General features: G+C 48.2%; 1 protein-coding gene across 3 annotated transcripts in view; it reads right to left on the minus strand.

Moving 5' to 3' along the window:
• Nucleotides 1-24514, minus strand: part of arhgap17a (Rho GTPase activating protein 17a) — a 75789-nt gene that overhangs the window by 36874 nt on the left and 14401 nt on the right. For all 3 annotated transcript variants that reach the window (XR_008811809.1, XR_008811808.1, XM_056296960.1), the window contains exons 2-10: nt 17913-17952; nt 9162-9266; nt 8920-8952; nt 8311-8387; nt 4924-5035; nt 3564-3640; nt 3231-3348; nt 982-1050; nt 724-805 (exon numbers count right to left, since the gene is read on the minus strand). Coding sequence is in view for 1 of the 3 variants with exons in the window: in XM_056296960.1 (XP_056152935.1) it covers nt 724-805; nt 982-1050; nt 3231-3348; nt 3564-3640; nt 4924-5035; nt 8311-8387; nt 8920-8952; nt 9162-9266; nt 17913-17952 (713 nt within the window). In the remaining 2 variants the exon portion in view is untranslated. The remainder of the gene's footprint in view (nt 1-723; nt 806-981; nt 1051-3230; nt 3349-3563; nt 3641-4923; nt 5036-8310; nt 8388-8919; nt 8953-9161; nt 9267-17912; nt 17953-24514) is intronic.

Here is a 24514-nt window from a genome sequence, read left to right on the forward strand (position 1 = left end):
CAAAGTAAAATGCAATGCTATCCGGCCCTAAAAAGACAGTACACGGTGGCAACCTACCTGAGCACCGATGTTAACACAGAAACATGTGAACACAGTACAGACTGAGTGCTCATAGCCTGGCCATTAAAACAGGCAGATAGAAGAAAACATGGCTGCCAAAAGAGGAATGACTATGCCAACAGTGAGGAGGAACTGCTGTAGAGACAGGGAAGCACTTCCTCACACAGTGCCCAACATTTAAACTCATCAGGGAACAATTTTCCCCAAAATTCAGCAATAAACACCCACAATTTATTAAATCAGATAAGGAAAAACTAAAAATGATACTGGGGGAATGAAAGAAAGTTGTGTTCTCGCAGGACAGTTTATCTCTGCCTGCCAACACATGAGGGAATCAGAGTGACCTGCTGATCTACATCAGGCCTCAGTCTGAACTTACCTTATTTTTATTCATGTATTACATGTGTATATATAGTATTTTCTTCTTTCTGTGTGTATATTTGTTAACATTCATTATTTGTACAATGCTTTGGCAATACTGTATTTTGTTATGGTCAAGGCAATACAGCATGAATCTGAATTTGGGGGGGGGGGCGAGGGAGGGAGAGAGAGAGAGAGCAAGAAGAGAACTGTACAGTGTCTTGTTGTAAAAAGGTTTGAAAAGTAAAAGGTGTGGCTGTGCCGTTTTTGAGGAAAGTGAGAAAATGTGCGTTCATGCTATACCTTGCTGGACCTGGATGGCTGGCAAGACACTCTCCAACAGAGCAAGAGATTTTCTGTGGTAATCAGCTTGAGCCTCCAACAGCTGGAATAAAATGAAAGACAGATAGACACAGACAGAGAGATGGAGAGTAAGTGATGGCAAAAATATGTCAGTAGATAAAAAAAAACAACCCTGGCACGTGTCCCTGTTAATCCACAGCTGTCAAGAGTTCCCACGGTGCAGCGCTGCAAACATGCAGAGAGCACTGAGTCACTCACCATTACGTAGTAGCGTGCGTAGTCTCCTTCTTTAGAGAAGAAGTTGTACATGTCGGCAGCAAGCTGGTCCTGCAAGACACAGAGCAGAGGACTGGAGGACGACCAACAGCACAACAGATGAAGGAGCCAGAGGTTCTATTGGCAGACTAACGACACGAGAGCCTCACAGACGAACGGGGGGGAGGTGGGTTAATATCAACTAATAATGACTTAGCAAACTCATTCATGTCTGTTGCAGTGATGGCTATCAGCCGAGTGCTGTTACAGGGAGCTGCCACCAGGCTTCATACTGCAGGTCTCCAGCACTGCTGCACTCCATCAGACATGAGACAGTACTGGGAGAGAGGAAACACAAGGCTCTACACTTCCTGGACAGAAGACCTGACATATCAGACCAGCACACACACACACACACACACACTTGCACTTATACTTATACACACACAACATATGTACACAGTGACTCAGCTTGTTCAAAACACATGCACGCTGTAGAAACTCATGCTTAATGAGCCAAGCAGTCAGACAGAAACACACACACTGACTCAGCTTAATAACCCCTTGCACACAATTAACACACACACACACACACACACACACACACACACACACACACACACACACACACACACACACAACAGCTGACAAGGCTTTTGTGTGTGTGCACCTCCTGACTGAACTAGAAGTGAGCCCTGGGGTCCGTCTTTGGAATGTGCTCTGCTTTGTGTCCCTCCATAAAACCTTTAACACGCTTATCTCCACCTTCCCTCCGCCAGTCCTGTGCGGCCATAAAGCCCGTCTGCTCTTCCCGTTCCATCAAGACACAGGTCACATTGTCCTCTGACGAGGGACCGCGCAGGGCGTGCAGACATGAACAGATTTTAGTGTCGTGTTCTTTTATGACAACCGTGTGGTCGGCATGTGACAAAATAAAGGCTTCAGCTCTTAAACTTTACTGGTTTAACTGGTTCAGGATGACCGGCTCCTTGGCAAGGATTTGTCCTCATGTCAGCGATGGAAGCCTGGCTGGATGTGAGGAGCTCATAAGCAAGGCACCCCCGGCTGATCCAGACACTTGACTCGTGCTACAGGAGCTCAAGAGTAGAGCTCTGCGATATGACGATATATTTTGTGTGACGACAGAAAAACATCTATTGGGGTGTCCGGGTAGTGTAGCGGTCTATTCCGTTGCCTACCAACACGTGGATCGCCAGTTCGAATCCCAGTGTTACCTCCGGCTTGGTCAGGTGACCCTCCAGACACGATTGGCCGTGTCTGTGGGTGGGAAGCCAGATGTGGGTATTAGCGCCTCCTCTGGTTGGTCAGGGCACCTGTTCAGGGGGGGGGACTGGGGGGGAATAGCGTGAGCCTCCCACGAGCTTCGTCCTCCTGGTGAAACTCCTCACTGTCAGGTGAAAAGAAGTGGCTGGCGACTCCACATGTACCGGAGGAGGCATGTGGTAGTCTACAGCTCTCCCCGGATCGGCAGAGGGGGTGGAGCAGCGACTGGGATGGCTCGGAAGAGCGGGAAAATGTGCTATATCGTGATATGTATGGTTATCGTGATATTAATGACCTATATTGAGATATGAGACTTTAGTCATATCGCACAGCCCTACTCGAGAGAGATAATAATCTTATATCTTATGCCCATTTGATTGTATTAACAGTATTATTATATTCTATGGATTCATGTTTTCCTTACTTTATAAAGTGTATTATTATCATTATTATTATTACCATGATTATTATTTTGTGGATGATGCTCTACTCTAATATCAGTACTTGGCCCTGTATAACTTATATAATAATTAAGTTTGACTTGTTCTGCTATGAGTTAAATTTTCATCATAGATATTTTGCAGTTTCACGACATACGTAGTCCATTATTTGTCTCATTGAGTGGTTATCGTCCATCCGTTACTGTCTGTCTATTCTAGTACATGTCTATCTGTCCTGGGAGAAGAAATCTTCATCTGATGCTCTTCCAGAGAGTTCTCCTTGTTTTTCCTCTGTAGAGTTCCTCCTCAACTGAACTGGGGGTCTATATGATGGGGGTGGGTGTTGCAGATTGGCACCTGTTCTATTCTTAACTGTTGGAGAACGTAACGTGAACGGAAAGCCCTCTGGGACCGAGTTGTGATTAGGGCGACACAAGCAACTGACTTGACTAGATGATGATGATCTTTATAAAGAAGTCTGGGATCCTCTGGAGGATCTTTCAGGTGGTGCATGTCGACCATTGTTACCTTGCACAGTTCCACCTTGTTGAGGGCCTCGTCCACTTCCTCCTTCAGCAGGTCAGCTTTGGCCGTCAGCGCCTGAGTGTTTGTTCCTGAGATTATCGACTTGGTCGCCTGCAACCACCTGAAGACACACAAGAACACGTCAGCGACTCTCTGGCACACAACCAAACAACAGAGCAGTAGGAACACAACTCAGGAGTGAAAGGTATCAACAATCAATTTAGATTATGTTTTAATGTAAAAACAATCCCGTGCAGGCAGCTCTTTCAGGTATCTCAGTAAAAAGGTGACGCAGGTCTTGTTTGATGAGAAGGAAAGTGATGTGGGCCAACAGACCTCGCTCTGGCAGAATCGTAGTCCAGCACCAGTTTGGCCAGCTGCTTCCTCTGCTTCAGGATGTTGGGGATGTCCACCTGAAATGTTGAGACCCATTAAACTGAGCACACACTAAAGGAAAACTGGCTAACCGTCATTTTGCCTGAAAATCCAATAAGAACCAAAGGTGATTTTTTGTTTAGTTATTGGTTTGTTCTCGTCATGGAAGGTCCATCCATCCATCCATTATCCAAGCCGCTTATCCCAATTGGGGTCACGGGGATGCTGGAGCCTATCCCAGCAGCCATTGGGCGGCAGGCGGGGAGACACGATAATTTAGTATGTCTGATTCACCTGACCTGCATGTCTTTGGACTGTGGGAGAAAACTGGAGCACCCGGAGGAAACCCACACAGACATGGGGAGAACACACAAACTCCAACGACCCCCAAGGTTGGACAACCCCCGGGGTTCGAACCCAGGACCTTCTTGCTGTGAGGCGACCGCGCTAACCACTGCGCCACCCCGGAATTAAGGTCATGGATGAATGTTATGTATCAATGTACTTAATACTGGAACAAGGCAGCCAAACTAGCTTGGAGTCAACCTGAGGTTCGTTTGACGACATGTACAAAACAGCACGAGACTCCAACAGACACATCACATTTATAAAAGGACAAACTTCAGCACAGCAACCAAACCAGTGAGACAACATGAACAAAACAAGAAAGGAGTGTGGCAGTTCAGAAACATGACTTCTCTAAAAAAACATCAGGATACTAGCAGCTAGGAAACACACGAGACAGTATTTCATGTCCGTTTTACAGGACAATACAGCCCTTTAAGTCTTTCCTTATGACATGAGGTCACATGCAGGGGAAATCTGTGTTAATCAAAGGGAAGAGAAACCCTATGTTATTGCATTTGCCTGTGAATCTTTTTTCTGTCACATGTAGATGTAATAGTACTACGGGGCGGGGCTCGTTCTTCAACCTGGATAACCCTAACCCTCAACTCCAAATGGATTTCCTCAAGTGTTCTTTGAGTCCGCCAGTATCTCCTGCTGGGGTGCAGAAGGTGAACCTGGGTGGTGTACATTTGAATGGGCTCTTATGGTTCTTCTCATGCGGTGTGAAATCGCAGTAGACAGAACTAGAGGTCCATTTCTCGTGGTCTGCCCTCTGTTGGCAGACTGAATAATTTCCCTGTGATTCTCCTGTCGTTTATTGACAAGGCACTGGTCCCCAACAAGTGATTTAAACATGAGGTCTCCCTGCAGTAGTGTCTGAAGTGAGAGCAGCGTATGAACTCTGAGATAATGCGAACACCGAGTGTTCAAACGCCCTCCGCCATTGATAAGCGCTGCAGTTTGTTTTTCTGACCTCTGCCAGCTGGTTGAGCGGATCAAGAACGTCCTTCTCCAGCTGCAGCTCGTGTTGCATCAGCTCCGATGCCAGACGGTTCTCTGCCTCCCCGCACAACTCCATCATCTTCCTGTCAACACACACACACACACACACACACACACACACACACAAAGCAAGAAGAAGGGGTGTAAGAATCAGTGTCATATTTACCCCTAATTATCACACTGGCGCATAATCACACACAGTCCTCCCGACAAAAACACCATTCACACAAAGTCCGCGGTGGCGTAGCGGTCTAAGCATCGGCTTTGTGTCGATGCAGTTGCCCACTGGGGACCGGGGTTCGCGCCCCAGTCTCGTCAGATCCGACTATGGCAGGACTCGATGAAGCAGCAATCATTGGCAACGCTGTCTTCGGGAGGGGGGCGGAGTCGGCTTGTGTTCGCCACGTGAATTCGTCTCTGTGTGTGTCGGAAAAAACAGTGGTTCGGCCTGGAGTCGCCTTGTCACGAAAGTGGGGAGGCGTCTCCTTCGAGACTGCCGGCCGGAGAGATGCAGTTGGCGAACGCATGCAATACGAGGGTGGGTGTTTGAATTAAAATAGGGATCGATTGGCCACTAAATTGGGAGAAAAAAAGGGAAAAATCAGAAATAAATTATTAAAAACACCATTCACACAACACAGAGAGCACAACCTGCACCACCCCCAACACTGCCTTCATCTCTAATAGCAACAATAAATAAATAAAATAAAACAACTCATTGTAATGCCATCATTAGCAGCATCGCTACATGCTGGGCCTGAGCAGCACAGTAGTGTTGGGATGTTACTTGCAGCTGGTTGACATAATGAAATGAAGGTTTTGGACTGCAGCTCCCCCCCCCCTTTTTTTTCCCCAGTTGTACTTGGCCAATTGCCCCACTCTTCCGAGCCGTCCCGGTCGCTGCTTCATCCCCTCTGCTGATCCGGGGAGGGCTGCAGACTACCACATGCCTCCTCCCATACACGTGGAGTCACCAGCCGCTTCTTTTCACCTGACAGTGAGGAGTTTCACCAGGGGGACGTAGGAGGATCACGTTATTCCCCCCAGTTCCCCCTCCCTCCCGAACAGCCACCCCGACCGACCAGAGGAGGTGCTAGTGCAGCGACCAGGACACACACACTCACATCCTGCTTCCCACCCGCAGACACGGCCAATTGCGTCTGTAGGGACGGCCGACCAAGCCGGAGGTAAATCGGGGATTCAAACTGGCGATCCCTGTGTTGGTAGGCAACCGTTACGCTACCCGGATGCCCCCGAACTGCAGCTTTCTGTTGCAACACAATCCTGTCGGCCTTCCGGAAAGGTAAATCGTTTTCTTAATCCCATGTGACCTCTGCCATACACACACATCACATTCACTGTCTGACTGGAACACTTTCCCTTCCTCTTTATCTCCAGACACATCTCACTCAACACACACACACACACACACACACACACACACACACACACACACACACACACACACACACACACACACTTGATGAGACACTTTCTAGATCCTCAACTGCTGCTGTCTGGTTTCGTGCGCTGGACGCCGTTTTCCCCGCTGATAAATGGATAATTCAGAGACGGGGGTTTTTGGTCATCTAATGTTTCATTTCTCATTCTCTGACCAAGTCACTTTCTGTCAACATGTTTACAGAAACAACCTTCCACTGTGCACCCTACGGTCTACAGCGATGGCAGACTAGCTTAAAGGTAAATGGTTATGTTGGATGACAGTGTTGGATGGTAGGTGTACACCCTGGTATGAGTTTTGTCACATTGTGAAACTTCAGCAACATGACATACAGTATCTGTACTCTGTGATGGTGTTGAGGACCGTCATATCCCCCTGCAGAAACTGACATCTGAACAGTCTTTAAAAAAGAAGAAACCGGGAGTGTCCGGGTAGCGTGGCGGTCTATTCCGTTGCCTACCAACATAGGGATCGCAGGGTTCAAATTCCCGTGTTACCTCCAGCTTGGTCGGGCGTCCCTACAGACACAATTGGCCATGTCTGTAGGTGGGAAGCCGCATGTGGGTAATGTGTCCTGGTCGCGGCACTAGCGCCTCCTCTGGTCTGTTGGGGCGCCTATTCAGGGCGGAGGGGGAACTGGGGAGAATAGTGTGATCCTCCAATGTGCTACGGCCCCCTGGCAAAATTCCTCAATGTCAGGTGAAAAGAAGCAGCTGGTGACTCCACATGTACCGGAGGAGGCATGTGGTAGTCTGCAGCCCTCCCCGGATCGGCAGAGGGGGTGGAGCAGAGACCGGGAAGGCTCAGAAGAGTGGAGGGTAGCTTATTTTTCCCTGAAGATATATATATATTATATCCATCCATTATCCGAACCGCTTATATATATATATATATATATATGTGTGTGTGTGTGTGTGTGTGTGTGTGTGTGTTTGGTAGATTATTTCTTTGTTGTAACAATGCTTCTTGGCAATAAATCTTATACCATTGGAAAGCTTGTTTATTTCCCTTTTAAATGGGGCCACATTTGTGAGGAACATGCATTTGTGGGATGAGCAGCAGAGCTGAGTATGTGGGTTGTGCCCATGAAAAATTTGCCAAATCTTCTCTGCCAATGCCAAACAGCTTATTTTGCTGTTGCTATTGACTCTTGTTTTGAGCTTCTGGTACCCCAGGTGCTGACAATCAGCTGCCTGATATCAGATTTACTGCCAAGAAGCATTGTTACAACAAAGAAATAATCTACCAAACACACATTTCCCTACTTTTTGTGCTAAGTTATATATATATATATATATATATATATATATATATATATATATATATATATTATCCTCCCCCCTTTTTTTCCTCCTCAACTGTACTTGGCCAATCACCCCACTCTTCTGAGCCATCCTGGTCACTGCTCGATCCCCTCTGCCAATCCGGGGAGGGCTTCAGACTACCACATACCTCCTCTGATACATGTGGAGTCACCAGCCGCTTCTTTTCACCTGACAGTGAGGAGTTTCGCCAGGAGGACATAGCGCATGGGAGGATCACGCTATTCCCCCCAGTTCCCCCTCCCTCCAAACAGGCGCCCCGACTGACCAGAGAAGGCGCTAGTGCAGCGACCAGGACACATACCCACATCTGGCTTCCCACCCGCAGACACGGCCAATTGTGTCTGTAGGGACACCTGACCAAGCCGGAGATAACACGGGGATTCCAACTGGCAAGCCCCATGTTGGTAGGCAATGGAATAGACCACCATGCCACCCGGACGCCCCTTGCCCCGAAGATATTAGCATCAGATGTCACTCTTTCTGGGGAGCGTTTGCTCCATATAGCAACAGTTGCCAAGGGGGAGCGTATTGGCTGTCTGGTGTGTCAATCAATCAACTCAAACTAACTCACCCTATCAGCGAGTCTTCTCCCAGCTGGCTCCCGCCGTCCACCATGGCCTGGGATAGCGCTGTCAGGGGGAGCTTTTTCTGCGGGGAGAGACACAGATGTGAATTCATCCTTCAGAACAAACTAACCGTACATTCACACAAGCACTGGACCTGATGCCGATACCTGACCGGCATCAGCCTCTGAAAGTCCCCTCTCACTACTAAAGCCAACAGAAAATCCATCAAGGACTTTGCATCAGTCGCCCTCCAGCAGCAGCTCGACAGTAAAGTCAGAGAAGTAGGAAGAAAAGGTGGAAGTGAGCTTTCCGAGCGAGGAAGGAGGGAGCGATATTAGACAGAACACGGCAGGCTTGTGTGCTACTACATCACAAGGCTGAAAGTATGTTTGTTAGAAAAGGAGACGTTCACAGTCTAAAACGGGTACATCATCAACTACCCTGAAAGAGTGTCTGAAGCCTTCTGGTTTAGCGTATCGTAAACCCGGAAGACAGCATGTCATGCACTGAAGCTCTGCTGAAAGGCAGTCAAGCCGGCAGGCGTGTGAAGAGGAAAATGAAGCTAGTGGAGACAGCTAAGAAATGAGGTTTTTTTTGTTTTTTGTTTTTTTTACCTGACCATTTCCTGTATAGAGGCGTGGTACGGACTGAGGTGCATGGTGAAAAGTAGAAAAACACAAACAGATATCATGTAGGCTTTCTGTGTAACATCTTCTACACATTAACAGAAGGGGGGCACAAGTTACTGAGTGAGGAGAAACAAGTATGTGGGACGTGACGATTAACACTTAGGGTTTTTAAAACCACCCAGTTGTGTCTCTTTGGGGTTCATGTGGAGGTTCGCTGGCCGTCTTACGTGTCTCTTCTCGACGTCTGCTCCGATGTGCCCCTGCAGACATGTGACCATCTTCTTGTGTGTGTTGTGGGAGACCACCCTCACCATCTCCATCCGCCGCTCAATCTGCACATGGGACGACAAAACAAGAAAACACATGTGAGACCCAATTTCTGGTAAACATCCGTGAGGTCAATCTCAGAGCAAGGTTCACCGCTGGGTTTAAGAGGCTCGCCCTAGTTTGACTTGGCAACAAATGGCCGAGCTTTTTACTTTTGTTTGTTTAAATTAGTCAAACCACCATCATCACCGTTGCCACTGTCATTATCAATGCAGGAAAGTCACTCTTTTGTGCAAGCGTAGAGGAAAACATTTCAAAGCCTCTTGTGAATCTCTGTGCTCTGCAAAACGGCCTCTTGGTTTCCCAACGTGTTCATCTGAGTGTGTCAATTATTACGCAAGGCGCTCCTACACAGACCTGCCAACAGCCAGCACACAGACACACAGGCCCAGGGTTTCACATTAATGCAACAGATGTGTGGGTATCTTGTTGACCCCGCTCACCCAACTCGTCCCCTCACCAAATCAAAACCCCAGCAACGTTTCGTTCCTGGTTCCCTCCCTTTCAGTCCAGCTCGCCGACCGTTAACGAGGTTTCAACTCCACGCAGAGTTTGGATTTGTGGTTGCCCAAAAAGGACTCGAGGGGGGTCAAAGTTCAAACATGATTGATTGATAAGGCTCGTCCTCGAGGGGCAACACCGGAATGTTCTCTTTGAATCATGAGTCATCGGAAGCGTCGCCATGGAAACGGCCATTGAGCCGTGACCAAATGAGACGGGGATCTGTGGAATTTAAAAGGCCTTTCTGATCACACAGGCTTTCTCCTGTCTGCGGGCCTGGCGACAGAGAGACACTTTGTGCTCTCGGCCCATCAGCTATAATACTATCTTTGATAAGCTCTTCAATGATAGAAGTCACAGCTAGCTGGCTGAGGGACAGGGGGCAACTGAAGCTCGAAAGAAGGCTATTTTGCTGCCAGGTGCCCAAGAAAAGACAAAAAGCCTATATGCTACAGGCCTACAGTCACTGGCCTGTGAAGGGCGCTGACCGCTGCAGAGCTGATGTTAAAATTCACCAGCCAGTCGCAGGATGCAGGGAGCTAGTTCAGCCAGGCAGCGCTGGTGAGAAAGTTGAAGACAGGTTGCTGTTGTTTATAAGCAGCTTCTAAACACGGTGCAGGGGCGTGGGCCGCTTTTCTGGAAACGGCACAACTACAGACTCCAAAATAAATGACGCGTGCCCGCCCGGGGGGCTGGCAGGGAAAGACGTCAGCTCCGTTAAACTGGAAGCATTAACGATAACAGTGCAAAACGGAAAACGGCAGGGTCAAAGGTCAAAACGCAAAGGAACAGAGAGAGACAAACACAGAGGGTGGATCAATACCAGACAATGGTGTTCCTAAAACAGAACGGAGCGGGAATGAAGGAATTCCACAGCCTTTAGAGGAGATATCCGCCTCTCTCTCCCTGTCTCTCCCCCGCCTCTGGTCTCTCACGTCATTCCCGACCCATGACGGCCCCGGCATTCCCAAAACAGCTGGGTCAAATACAAAGACACCAAAGGCAAGTATGCGCACGCACACACACACACACACACACACACACACACACACACACACACACACAGAGTCAGGCTGCAGGTTTGGGAATGCCGTTCAGACTCTAACACCAGTAGGTACCTGGCACAAACACGGGGGATTTCCCTCCCTACGCACCATAAAGAGGGAAGCTCCTGTATGTGTATGAGTTGCCGTCTGTTTCCCTCCAGCAGAACAAACCGACATCAGTCACAAAGATACACACATACACACACATGCACGCACACACACACGAATTAAGACTGTATTTGGGTCTGCTTTGATTCTGGTGTGCAATGACGCGACGATTTGGTCAAAATACTTATGCAAGGAATCCCAGTGCAGGTGTATTTGTACAAGAGAGCGAGACAGACCGAATGATAAAAGGATGTGATGACTCCCGGTCTGTTTGACCTGAGAGAAAGGATGAGAACATGCCTGGACAAGTAAAGAAGGAACCGACTAAAGTGAAAACATGACGTAAGGAGGGTTTGGGATTATCCACTGAGTCACTGTCAGATCCAAAGCACGGACACACACACACACAAACACACACAAACACAGGCAAAAAGCCAAACCAACATCTTTGATGATACGATGCTTCTATCTACTGCTGCAAATGTTCCAACAACATCAACAAATGATCCCACGTTATCAGAAAGCCCCTGTCCACACACAAAAGACTGTCTCTGGGGAGAACGTCATGCTCTGCACCCCCCCCCCCCACACACACACACACACACCCTCTCCAAGCTCATCCTGGTAACACAGTGATATTTCGGGTAGACCCTCTGGAATGGCAGCTGCCAGAAGATTGCTGGGCCACGGCCACATCCAGCCAGTAGTGTGGAGCTCCATGAGAGGACTGGGAGTGGAGGAGGACTAGGAACAGACCAGATACAATACGGAGAGCCACACCATAAACAGAGAGAGGAGCTGAAGGCCTGCCTGCTGGGGGATCAGATGGTGTGGCCCACGGTGTGGAGTAACAGCCGACTATGAGACACGACATGGACCTCGGAGACAAACGAAACATGGTTTCCCCCAGCCCATAGCGGCGCAACACAAAGACAAAACACATATCCAAAAACTACAAGAACACACATCCAAACTAACACAACTATCTATCCATTATCCAAACCGCTTATCCTGTTCTCAGGGTCGCGGGGATGCTTGAGCCTACCCCAGCAGTAATTGGGCAGCAGGCAGGGAGACACCCTGGACAGGCCGCTGTCCAGAAGAACAAACGCCAGACAGGATGGCTGTCGCAACCGCCGGTCTACATGGGCTAGCAGTTAGCTTAGCCTGCCCCACTTCCGCATCCTGTCCGACCGCCCTCGGTGTTTCCTCTTCGGACACAGCTCCGGTCAGGGCCGTGGTCCCTGGGCCCACAGGACGCGGCAGACCAGGCTCCCTCAGCCGATCCAACGCCAGCTCTCCCAGCCAGACACCTCCGACACACCTCCCCGCACTCCACACGACGACACTAAAAACACAGTCAAGGCCAGGCGAGGCCTCCGCCAGACCGCCCTCATTGTTATAGGAACTGTCAGTCTGCGTGGGCTAGCAGTTAGCTTAGCCTGCCCAGCCATCAATCGAAGACAAACGTAGATGCAGATGTGGACAAAGACTCTAGATGGATGGTACTGGATGAGGCTGCTGCAAACGTGAATTCACGCTGCCATCTTCCTACACCAGTACTGGGTGAGGCCGCTGCAAACGCGAGTTTGCGCCGCCATCTTCCCACACTGAAAGGGGAATCTTCCAGTTTGTTTGTAGGTGCTTGTTTAAACGGTGCACTATGGACCTCCGTTTACCACAAACCCACACCATCAATCTCAAGCAATCATCAAAAGGCAGTCTGTGTGGCGGTTACCTGTCATGAAGGCTGTCATGTGTCAGTGTGGAGTCAGTGGATGCATTTACATAAACACCAATATTCCAATTTTACCTCGATTACGGTAATACTGTGGTCACTGAAACGGTCGTGTGAACGCCTTTATCAGGAATCTGGAACATTTCTTTGTCGTTTCATTTCATGTACTAGCGTGAACGAATACCAGCCAAGATGACTATCGGAACTGCCGGTCTGCATGGGCTAGCAGTTAGTTTAGCCTGCCCCACTTCTGCGTCCTGTCAGACCACCCTCGGTGTTTCCTCTTTGGGCACAACTCCAGCAGGGCCGTGGTCCTTGGGCCCAATGGAGGAAGCAGACCAGGCTCCCTCAGCCAACCCAACGCCGGCTCTCCCAATCAGACACCTTCGACACACCTCCTCGCACTCTACATGACGACATCAAAACACAGTCAAGGCCAGGTGAGGCCACCACCAGACACCCCTCAGTGTTATAGGAACTGCTAATCAGCATGGGTTAGCACTTAGCTTAGCCTGCCCTGCCTCCGCTTCCTGTCAGATGGCCCTCGTGTTTCCTCTTCAGGCAGGGCCGCGATCCCCGGCCCACAGGACACAGCAGACCAACCTCCCCCAGCCAATCGAGTGCCAGCTCTCCCAGCCATCAAACGAAAACACAAACCCAGACGCGGACAAAGACACTCCATGGACGGCACTGGCTGAGGTCACTGCAAATGTTAAGTTTGCGCCACCATCTTCCCACACCAGTACAGGGTGAGGCCAGGTAAGGTCTTAATTGCCGTATACAAAACCCACTTAAGACTCCTGTATTTGTGCCCAGTCTTTTGATGCTTGTGAACATCTTGCTATGATTTGGTTTTGGTTTCTTGACAACAAACATGGCAGACACAAAAACACCAGCTGACGTCCATGTCATCTACTTTAAGTTATAAATACTAACATTTTCAGCTGATTTTGCAGTAACCAAATAAAACTGCTTATAGATTAAAGTGATGGCGATCCTCTGCACAGGCTAAAGGGCGGTGGGATGGAGGGAAGCAGTTAATAAATTGTTTCTGTGGCTCATAAACCAATTATGCAAAGAATCAGCTATTAGAGTAATCCCATTAACAATATCCATGAGTACACAATCATGAAAATACTGGCGTACAATGAAAGCTCCTACTTAGATTTCTTATTTGTAACAGAAATCAGAAACACTGTCATTTCATTTCATGCACTTACGCACATGAAATGAAATGCAACATGGTTTCCCCCAGCCCACAGCAGTGCAACACAAAGACAAAAACACATCCAAAAACTACAAGAACGCATATATCCAACTAACACAAATATCTAAATTAAACAAAAAAACAAAAAAAATCACTGTCCAGGAGAACGAACACGAGCCAGGATGAGTCAAAACTGCCAGTCTGCATGGGCTAGCAGCTACCTTAGCCTGCCCTGCTTCCTGTCACACCGCCCTCTGTTTCCTCTTTGGGTGCAGCTCCGGTCAGGACCGTGGTCCTTGGGGCCCAAAGGACGCAGCAGACAAACCTCCTTCTGCTGATCCAACGCTAGCTCTCCCAGCCAGACACCTTCGACACACCTCCCCGCACTCCACACAACAACACTAAAAACACAGTCAATGCCAGGGGAGGCCACCGCCAGACCGCCCTCGGTGTTATCAGAACTGCTGGTCTGCATGGGCTAGCAGTTAGCTTAGCCTGCCCCGCTTCCGCGTCCTATCAGACCGCCCTTGGTGTTACCTCTTCGGGCACAGCTCCAGGCCGGGCCGTGGTCCCTGGGCCCACAGGACACAACAGACCAAGCTCTCCCAGCCAATCCAGCGCCAGCTCTCCCAGCCATCAAACGAAGGCAAACTTAGACACAGACATGGACAAAGACACTGCATGGGCGGTACTGGGTGAGGCCGCTGCAAATGTGAATTCACGCCGCCATCTTCCCACAGCGGTATTGGGTGAGGCTGCTACAAACGTGAATTTTTGCCGCCATCTTCCCACACCACAACAGTGCAGTAACAGATGATTCCTATGAGATGAACTCATTATGATGAAGTGACCTGATGTCCTCTAACATCAGCAGACTGCCATCAGGACACAGGCTCGTATATGGGCTCGTTTTTGGAACTGGACTTCGTGGCACAAGGAATGTTAAATCACGTGCTGTTTATCAGTGAATAAGGGAAACTGACTGCTCTGTACTTCAGGTGACAGGATCTCTCTGTCTCTCTCTCTCTGTCTCTCTCTGTGTTGGTCTTTTAATCTCTTGCTCTATTAGATTGACACAGCCTGTGAGGTGCCAGACAGAAGAGGCTGAATCACAGCATCCGATTTACAGAGATGAGCAGAGCAGATGCGCTTATGAGGGGCTCTGGAAAGTCAAATGTCAGACACAATAAAAATCACGCTGGACCCACTGCTGGCTATTCCAAGCTGGTGGTCACCACGGCTTGCTCCACCGTTCCCTTTACAGAAACTCAATGGTGGCTCAGAATGTTGTGGCTGTAAGCTAGTTGTCAGTCAAGTAATATAAAGGTCTCCTCCTTTAACTCAAGTCTGAGGTTCCACCATGACTTCTGTTTTCCAGGAGTTGATTCAAGAGTCGCTAGTATGACGGCTATGATATATACACATGCCATATGAGTGTGTTTGTGAGAGAGAGAGAGAGAGAGAGAGAGAGAGAGAGAGAGAGAGAGAGAGAGAGAGAGAGAGAGAGAGAGAGAGAGAGAGAGAGAGAGAGAGAGAGAGAGAGAGAGAGAGAGAGAGTGTATGTGCGGGTGTATTAGACATGTTCTCAAATGTTCCCTTTCAGCACTGGTTTCAAGTGAGGGTGTGGACTGGAACAAAGGAGAGAGTTAGTCAGAAAGCGCAGCAGTGTCTGTTCTCAGTGATGTGAAGCAAACATCGTCTATCTGCGACTGTTTATTCATGCCATCTATTCTCCTTTGCGGCTGCCTCCTGCTCACACAGAGAAAAGAGTGCGTTCCAGAGTGACACAATCAAAATACTGTTGGAATGTGTTGTCAGACAGCCGGTGTTCTCACACAGCCACACCTGCCATCTGTCCCACCCTCCCCGGGCTGACAGGGTGGTTTCCCCTGGGAAAGGCCTGCCTCAGAGGGTTACACACATACAGACGGAGGTACAAAAGTGGGCATGCCGACTTCTGCAAGGCCCACTGAGTCCCTATTGATTCCAGCAGGACCAAACAACTGTGGCAATGGGGTGGGATAAGTCTTCCCGTTCTTTCCACTGAGGTGCATGCATAGTAGTGTTACAATGGAGGTGATAGAGTGCCAAAGAAGAAGATTTTGAGAACCTGCACTATACTGGAGATTTGGTTTCCTGTACCTTAGCGTTTAAAATTGTGGTCAGCAGCACCAGTTTGCACCAAATTCCCAATGAGATGTCTTTATGCATGCTCAATAATCCAGGCACGAAAATGATTTGCTCAGAGCTCACGTTGCCCCTCCATCTCAGCAGGAAATCATGCTCTAGATTAAGTAAAGACTAATCAGGATACATATTTCCACGACCATACTGCTTTGCTGCTAGCATTGTAGAAAAAGCCAAACTGTACATCAGGTCCTTGGAGGGACATTAAGTTTCTGTTCCCTCTCTTCAAATATGACTGATGATGAGGGGATGTCTAAAAACTGAGTTCAGATGTATAATTACTACATTTTTAAAGTTGCAGTAGGCAACATGAACATTCCAATGCAAAACCTTCCTCCTCCCTCTCTGCTGCCTCGTATCATTCCGCGGCGTTCACCCGCAGCTCTCGCCATCTCAAAAATGCCTCTTCGATTTTGACCTTTGCCTGATCCGTTTTTATTTAGTGCTTTCTGTCTCATCTCCTCCAAGGTCTTTCTACTTTTGGCTTGTTTTGTAGGATACACAATTGCAGGCAAAGGAGGTATTGGACATGTTGATGCATGCTCAATAATCCAGGTAAGAAAATCAAAGAAGGTTGAATCAGCATGAACGAATTGGCATGAGTGATTAAACATTTCTTTTGGGGGGGGGGGGGTTTCCCCCTTTTTTTCTCCCCAATTGTACTTGGCCAATTACCCAACTCTTCCAAACCATCCCAGTCACTGCTCCACTCCCTCTGCCACTCTGGGGAGGGCTGCAGACTACCACATGCCTCCTCCGATACATATGGATTCACCAGCCGCTTCTTTTCACCTGACAGTGAGGAGTTTCACCAGGGGGACGTAGCACGAGGGAGGATCACACTATTCCCCCCAGTTCCCCCTCCCCCCTGAACAGGCGCCCCAACCAACCACATGGGGCGCTAATGCAGCAACCAGGACACATACCCACAGCCGGCTTCCCACCCGCAGACAAGGCCAATCGTCTGTAGGGGCGCCCGACCAAGCCAGAGGTAACACAGGAATTCGAACTGCCGATCCCCATGTTGGCAGGCAATGGAATAGGCCGCTACGCTACCCAGACGCCTGATTAAACGTCTCTGTCAATAAACATTTTATCCAGATGAACTGCTTCAACCTTCTTTGAGGTATTGGAAATTTAGCACAAGTTGCCATAGCTCTCGAGACAAACCAAGGCATGTAGAACCCAGATGACCATTGTTTGTACAGAGTCGCTGTGATTGGCTAGTTACATGCTAGCTAACCCTGATTGGTTGTTTGATTCAGACTGGGTCCAGTATTTTAAAAAACTAAATGCAAAGGGCCGGGTGCTCACAGACAATTTTCTAAAGGAACAATTAAATATTTTTAGTGACATGCAATGGTCAAAATTAGTTATTTCAACCAAAATTATAATGAAATAATATTGCCTACTGCAGCTTTAACAACTGGGACAAATCATTTTGTTATTTTCCATCCATCCATTATCCAAACTGCTTATCCTGCTCTCAGGGTTGCTGGGATGCTGGAGCCTATCCCAGCAGTCATGGGCCGGCAGGCGGGGAGACACCCTGGAAAGGCCGCATGACCATCACAGGGCTGATTTTATTGTATTCTTGTTCCTTTAAGTAGAGTTTGCTGTGATTAGAATACAATATCAGAAATGAAACCTTGATACTGCGATACTATGATATCAGTGATAGAAATGAAAATTTTGCATCTTGACATCGTCGATACCTGCCTGCGTACAGAGACTAAAGAAAATTAACATCAGACTAGGAATATTCTCCAGCACCCGTTCTGTAAAACCACGACTGACTGTAACCAGGTTGTGTGTGACAGCACAGCGGTTTGGGCAGCAGGTGAGAGGTGTATTAATGATTTACCTGTAAGAGGTCATCGCTGAGGACTTCTGTTTTCTCCGCTCTGTGAATGAGAAAAGACAACAGAGAAAGCAGAGATTAGGCCTGACATGCGAGGACAGGTGATTAGTGCCTGTACTTTACTGAGCTGTAGAGTCACTGTGTAAATATCCACTGGCAGAAAAACTCTGATAAAGGAGGACTACATTCCACAACCAGCTCTGACAAGAGTTAAAACAGCTTCAGGAATGAAATGGTCATTCTAGGGAATGGTTTAAACAGAGGTGGGTTCACTGTATTGTGCTACTATAGCAATCTGACAACCGGAGTGACTGTAGAAAAACAGACCTTCTCACATGGCTGCTGTGAGAAGACAAGATTCAATTTCTAGGTGAGTGAACGACTGTTATCTTTTCCCTGACCTGTTCAATATTTACAGTGGAACCTATTCAAATAACATACACCCTTCACATTAGTGGGCAGTGCTGGCATGTTACTCCTCTTCAGCGAGATCTCGCTCTATACTGAACTAGGAGAACTTAGATGCCATGCATTTCCTTTTTAATATAGATTTGGGTGGTCTGGTCAACAGCTGCTAGTGAGTCTTAGCAGGTGGCAGAGGAATGCCTCTTTTAGAGGATCTGCATGTGAAGAATTTGGAGGGCTACAGCCTGAAAAAAAAAAGAAACCAGCACCAAGAGCATAATGAATAGAGAGAGGCACTTTAAACGTTTCTCTGTACAAATGGCCAGATGAGAGTCACCAGAACAAGGAATCGTACAGTCAGCCTATTTTTACCCCGGTGCTATCGTCACGCTGCTGCAGGCATTAAGAGTCAGATTCAGGGCAGTTATTCAGAGGTGAGACAATCAATCCCCCATTGCTGTGTGCCTTCCAACTTCGGCACAGATAAACTAAGGCATGAGATAAAGACATGAGCGGACTAGGGGTGGGGGAGAAAAATCAATGTAGCATAGTATCACGATATTTTGCGTGGCAATATTGTATCGATACACGGATGCCAAGTCATGCCATTAACCAAACCGCTTACCCTGCTCTCAGGGTCGCGGGGATGCTGGAGCCTATCCCAACAGTCATTGGGCAGCAGCCGGGGAAACACCCTGGACAGGCCGCCAGGCTATCACAGGGCCGGCCAGCCACCCACACACACACACACACACACACACACCTAAGGACAATTTAGTATGGCTGATTAGCCGGGCTAACCAATAAGGACAAAAGCACATCGTTACAGATACAAACATTCTATAATGCAATGAAACACAGCACCAAAACAAACAACAAACTAAAACGAGGCCTCAAAGTACATTTCTGGTACAAAGGGTGAAAGTGGGTTATTATTTTACCCCAAAGAGCTCAGTTTTTTATTTTCCTTTAACCTGTATTTAACCAGGACAGTCCCATTGGGAATAAGAACCTGTTATGCAAGGGAGACCTGGCCAAGACAGGCAGCAGCATAAATAAAAGCACATATGCACAGACAGAAAACACAAGAGAGAGAACAAAAAACAAGCATGGGGAACTCAAACTCACATTTCCAATCCTTTCAAGATATAATTCATGGTTATGCAATGCCAATGACAAAACCAAGGACACCCACATACATCATTTCAAATATCTAGCCAATTGTGTTTGCCGTAAGTACACTCTATACTTTGTACCCACGGATGCCAAGTATCGATCTTTTATTGTATAAATTGCAAGTACGAATTTCACTTTTTGGCACAGTACAGGTAGTCCCCGGGTTACGAACGAATTCCATTTTTGAGCCTGTTCTTATGTCGAATTTATATGCAAGTTGGAATAGTTACATACAATTCACATCTAGCGTCAATTAGTCCAATGTTTGTCCTAGTATACAGTATATATTTTACCTTCCATTTCATCCATTATACGAACCGCTTATCCTGCTCTCAGGGTAGTGGGATGCTGGAGCCTATCCCAGCAGTTATTGGCCGGCAGGCGGGGAGACACCCTGGACAGGCCGCCAGGCCATCACACAAGCCCCCCCCCACACACACACACACACACAAAAAACATATGTAGGGACAATGTAGTACGGCCGAGTCACCTGACCTACATGTCTTTGGACTGGGGGAGGAAACGGGTGCCCCCAGAGGAAACCCACGCAGACACGAGGAGAACATGCAAACTCCACACACAGGACAACCCAGAACGACCCCCAAGGTTGGACTATCCCGGGGCTCGAACCCAGGACCTTCTTGCTGTGAGGTAACCGCGCTAACTACTGTGCCACTAAATATACTGTGCCACTATATTTTACCTGAAACTACTATTACTACTACTACTACTTTCAGCTGCTCCGATAGGGGGCGCCACAGCAGATCATCCGTTTCCATGTCTTCCTGTCTTCTGCATCTTCCTCTGTCACACCAGCCACCTGCATGTCCTCCCTCACCACATCCATAAACCTCCTCTTCAGCCTTCCTCTTTTCCTCTTCCCTGGCAGCTCCATATTCAGCATCCTTCTCCCAACATACCCAGCATCTCTCCTCCACACATGTCCAAACCATCTCCATCTTGCCTCTCTTGCTTTGTCTCCAAACCGTCCAACCTGAGCGGTCCCTCTAATATACTCGTTCCTAATCCTGTCCTTCTTCATCACTCCCAATGAAGATTTTACCTAAAGCATCATAAATATAATAATGCAGTAATAATAACAAATGTAACTACAGTACAGCATTCATAACTGAAAGAGAGAGAATGTGTGTATTGGTATAAAACTTCTAAAGAAACTTTTCTTTCAAACTTCCCACCTGCCACTGTCCCGGGAGTGGGTCGTGACCGGTGGACGCCGGCCGTTTGACACCAGAAACGAGAGCCCGCTCGGGGCCCACCTCCCCACCGCAGCGGGGAAGCGAAAAAACACTAAGAGCGCTTCACCTCTCCCTGAGCGCTTTATTATTTCCACTTTCGTTTCAATCGTCACTTTCATCAGATTGACGCTTTGAAGCCATGGTTACCAGGTTAAACACAAGAAAATTTTAAGTCAAAACACAACGCACACAACGCTTACGCGATCCCACTTAAAACGGCGACGACGGCATGGCTTTGTTCTCCCTCGAGCCCACCGACCGCCTAGGGGTCCTGGATGTAGTCCAGAGTGGACGCGGACGCGTAGTACCTCTGTTTATACTACTTACTGGAGTCCGCTTAGAGTACGCGTTTCGCACCTGCGCAGTAGGTCGGCGTTGCGTATTTCCAGACAAAATGGCGAACATACATGCAAGAAGAGCTGCTTTGTTGTATTTAGCACAATTGGAGAAAAAAAGAAAAAAGCGGAAAGCCAGAAAATGGTGTGTGCGGCCGCTCAATCACAGCAGGACCAAGGAAGGCCAGTTCAGCATGTTGGTGCAGCAAATGCGTGTAAGGTGTCAGCACACACCTTCTTTCCCCAAAGTCCTGGTTTCAATTCCTTACATGAATGTGTGCACATCTGGTTATCTTTGCGGTTCTAATGACGAAATAAAGATGAGGGTAACGACGGACCTCTTCACACAGCCTCTATTCAAAGTCGGCGTCCGTTTTTGTTTACCAGTGCATGCGCAGTTGCACCCTTGTCCGCGCGGACAAAAAATTGGAGGTACGCGGATGTCCGCGCGGACCCTACGCGTACGCCCTCCGATGACGACATTTACGTCACGCGCATACTTTCCGACAGAGACGGCCCTCCTTGCAGTGACAGAATTGCTGCACTCTGCGAGAGCAAACTCTCTCTCCTCTGTCCTGACACTCCTGGACCGGTCAGCTGCGTTTGACAAAGTGAACAACCAGATCCTCCTCTCTACCCTCGAGGGGCTGGGTGTCACAGGCTCTGCACTCTCCATGTTTGCAACCTACCTGACGGGTTGCTCCTACCAGGTGACATGGAGGGGATTTGTGTCGGAGCCTCGCAGACTGACTACAGGCGTTCCACAGGGTTCGGTTCTGGGCCCTCTCCTTTTCTCCCTGTACACGACATCCCTGGGTTCTGTTATTCGCTCACATGACTTCTCTTACCATTGTTATGCCGATGACACCCAGCTGATCTTGTCCTTTCCTCCCTCTGACACACAAGTACAGACACACATTGCTGCGTGCTTGACTGACATCTCGGAGTGGATGGCGACACACCACCTGAAGCTCAGTCTGGACAAGACAGAGCTGATGTTCCTCCCGGGGAAAGGTTGCCCACACCGAGACCTGGCCATCACCATTGAAAACACCGTGGTGACGCCAACTCGGACTGTGAGGAATCTGGGTGTGATCCTGGATGACCAACTGTCATTTGCTGAAAACTTTGCATCGGTTGCTCGCTCCTGCAGATTTCTCCTCTATAACATCAGGAGGATTCGCCCATTCCTCACCGACGAGACGGCACAGGTGCTCATCCAGGCTCTGGTCATCTCCCGGCTGGACTACGGCAACTCCCTCCTTGCTGGCGCCCCGGCGTCGGCCATCAGACCTCTGGAGCTTGTTCAGAAAGCTGCAGCTCGTCTGGTGTTCAACCGCCCTAAGTTCTCCCACACAACTCCCCTTCTCATGTCCCTACACTGGCTCCCAGTAGCTGCTCGCATCCAGTTTAAGACTCTGGTGCTAGCCTACAGGGCAGTGAAAGGAACAGCTCCTTCCTATCTCCAGGCCATGGTCAAGCCCTACACCCCCGCCCGACCACTTCGCTCAGCTGCCTCGGGACGCCTGGTTGCCCCATCGCTCAGAGGCCCTTGCTGCCGATCGACCCGGCCGCGGCTCTTTCCTGTCCTGGCCCCCCAGTGGTGGAATGAACTCCCCACTGATGTCAGGACGGCGGAGTCGCTGTCCATCTTTCGGCGCAGGTTGAAAACTCACCTCTTTAAGAACTACTACCCTGTTACTTGTTCTTAGCACTTATTGTGTTCACTCATTTAAAAAAAAAACTTTCTTGCACTTTTACTCAAGCACTGGTTTTGCTCTTAGATGCTTGTTTAGATGCACTTATGACCTCTGATGACTAGAAGTTCTCCTTATTTCCTACGTTAAATGCCCTTACTGTAAGTCACTTTGGATAAAAGCGTCGGCTAAATGACTGTAATGTAATGTAATGTAATGTAAGGGGTCCTCGCTCCTTACTAACCAACTCTATGTCAACGTGGTTTGTAAAAAAACACACAGCCAAATAACTATAACGCTAGTGTTAAACGCTACTAGCAACATAATCCGTGATTCCGCTGTGAGAGTTTGATGACGTGCAGCGGAGTTCCCTCCCACCTCCCCCCAGACGATGCATTCTAGCACCTACCGTTCGTTACTGCAAACTATTGTGTGTGACTCAATTTTTAAAAATAATAGGCTTTACGGAGGTCGGTTCGTAAGTACATGAGTTCGTATGTCGGGCGTTTGTCACCCAGGGACTACCTGTACTAGAATAATAAAATCAATTGCTTTTTCAGTCCACTAGATGGTGGTGCTGAGGTTTTTTTTCTGGTGAGCTCCTATTAAAAAGATGTTGACAATTATCGCAATATATGCATTGCAATACTTAGCATATCGCAAAATGTTTAAAATCGCAATACTACCGTATCATGACTTAAGTATCATGATAATAATATAATGGACTACATTCATATAGCACTTTATCTCGACACCCAAACCGCTTCATATTGAAGGGGGTAACTCACTTCAACTACCACCAATGTGTAGCACCCACCTTGGTGATGCACGGCAGCCATTTTGCACCAGAACGCTCACCACACATCAGCTTGAGGTGGAGAGGGAGAAATCATTGATTGAATTACACGGGGGGAGGATTAGGTGGCCAGATGGAGCGAGCCAGGTTGAGAATTTCGCCAGGACACCGGGGGAACCCCTACTATATCTCATGGGATCTTTAATGACCATAGTGAGTCAGGACGACGGTTTAACGTCTCATTCCTAGAACGGTATCTCCTACAGCACAGTGTCACCGTCACTGCACTGGGCTTTTTTTTTTGTGTGTTTTTTGTTTTATTAGGACTAGAGGGAAGACTGCCCCCTACTGGCACACCAACCCCACTTCCAGCAGCGACTCAATTTTCCCAGGAGGTCTTCCATCCAAGTACTAGCCAAGCCCACACCTGCTTAGCTTCCGTCATTCGGCAGGACCTGGGTGGCAATATTGTATCATGGGGACTCTGGTGATTCCGACCCCTAAACCATACCCTACAAGTTATATCTGTTCTTCATTGAGCTTCACTGAATTAATTACATGAAAGGTTTAGTTTCTAAATCTACAGTCTAGTTACCTTCCATGAGGAATCTTCGCATGTTTGTCGTTCATTTACACACAACTGTCATCACCACAAAACAATGGCTAAACATCATTGCCATAAATGTGACACACCATGGGACAGTTCAGAATCTATATTAATGACGTTAAACATGCAACAGGGCTTTCCACTGCTGACAGGCCCACCAGTGTCTTGTAATGGACAACCACGTGACTCTCCCTGGCATGAGCCTATTAATAGTAAACTAATAGTTGCAGTGGGAGAGGTCAGGCAGATTAGATTCACTTAAAAAGAGAGGGCTGAGAAAACAGTGGCTAAGCTCAAACTGCTTATCAACACCTTCAGAGAGAACCCAGTCTG

This window comes from Lampris incognitus, chromosome 17 (genome assembly GCF_029633865.1).
Source record: "Lampris incognitus isolate fLamInc1 chromosome 17, fLamInc1.hap2, whole genome shotgun sequence".
Classification (NCBI taxonomy): domain Eukaryota; kingdom Metazoa; phylum Chordata; class Actinopteri; order Lampriformes; family Lampridae; genus Lampris; species Lampris incognitus.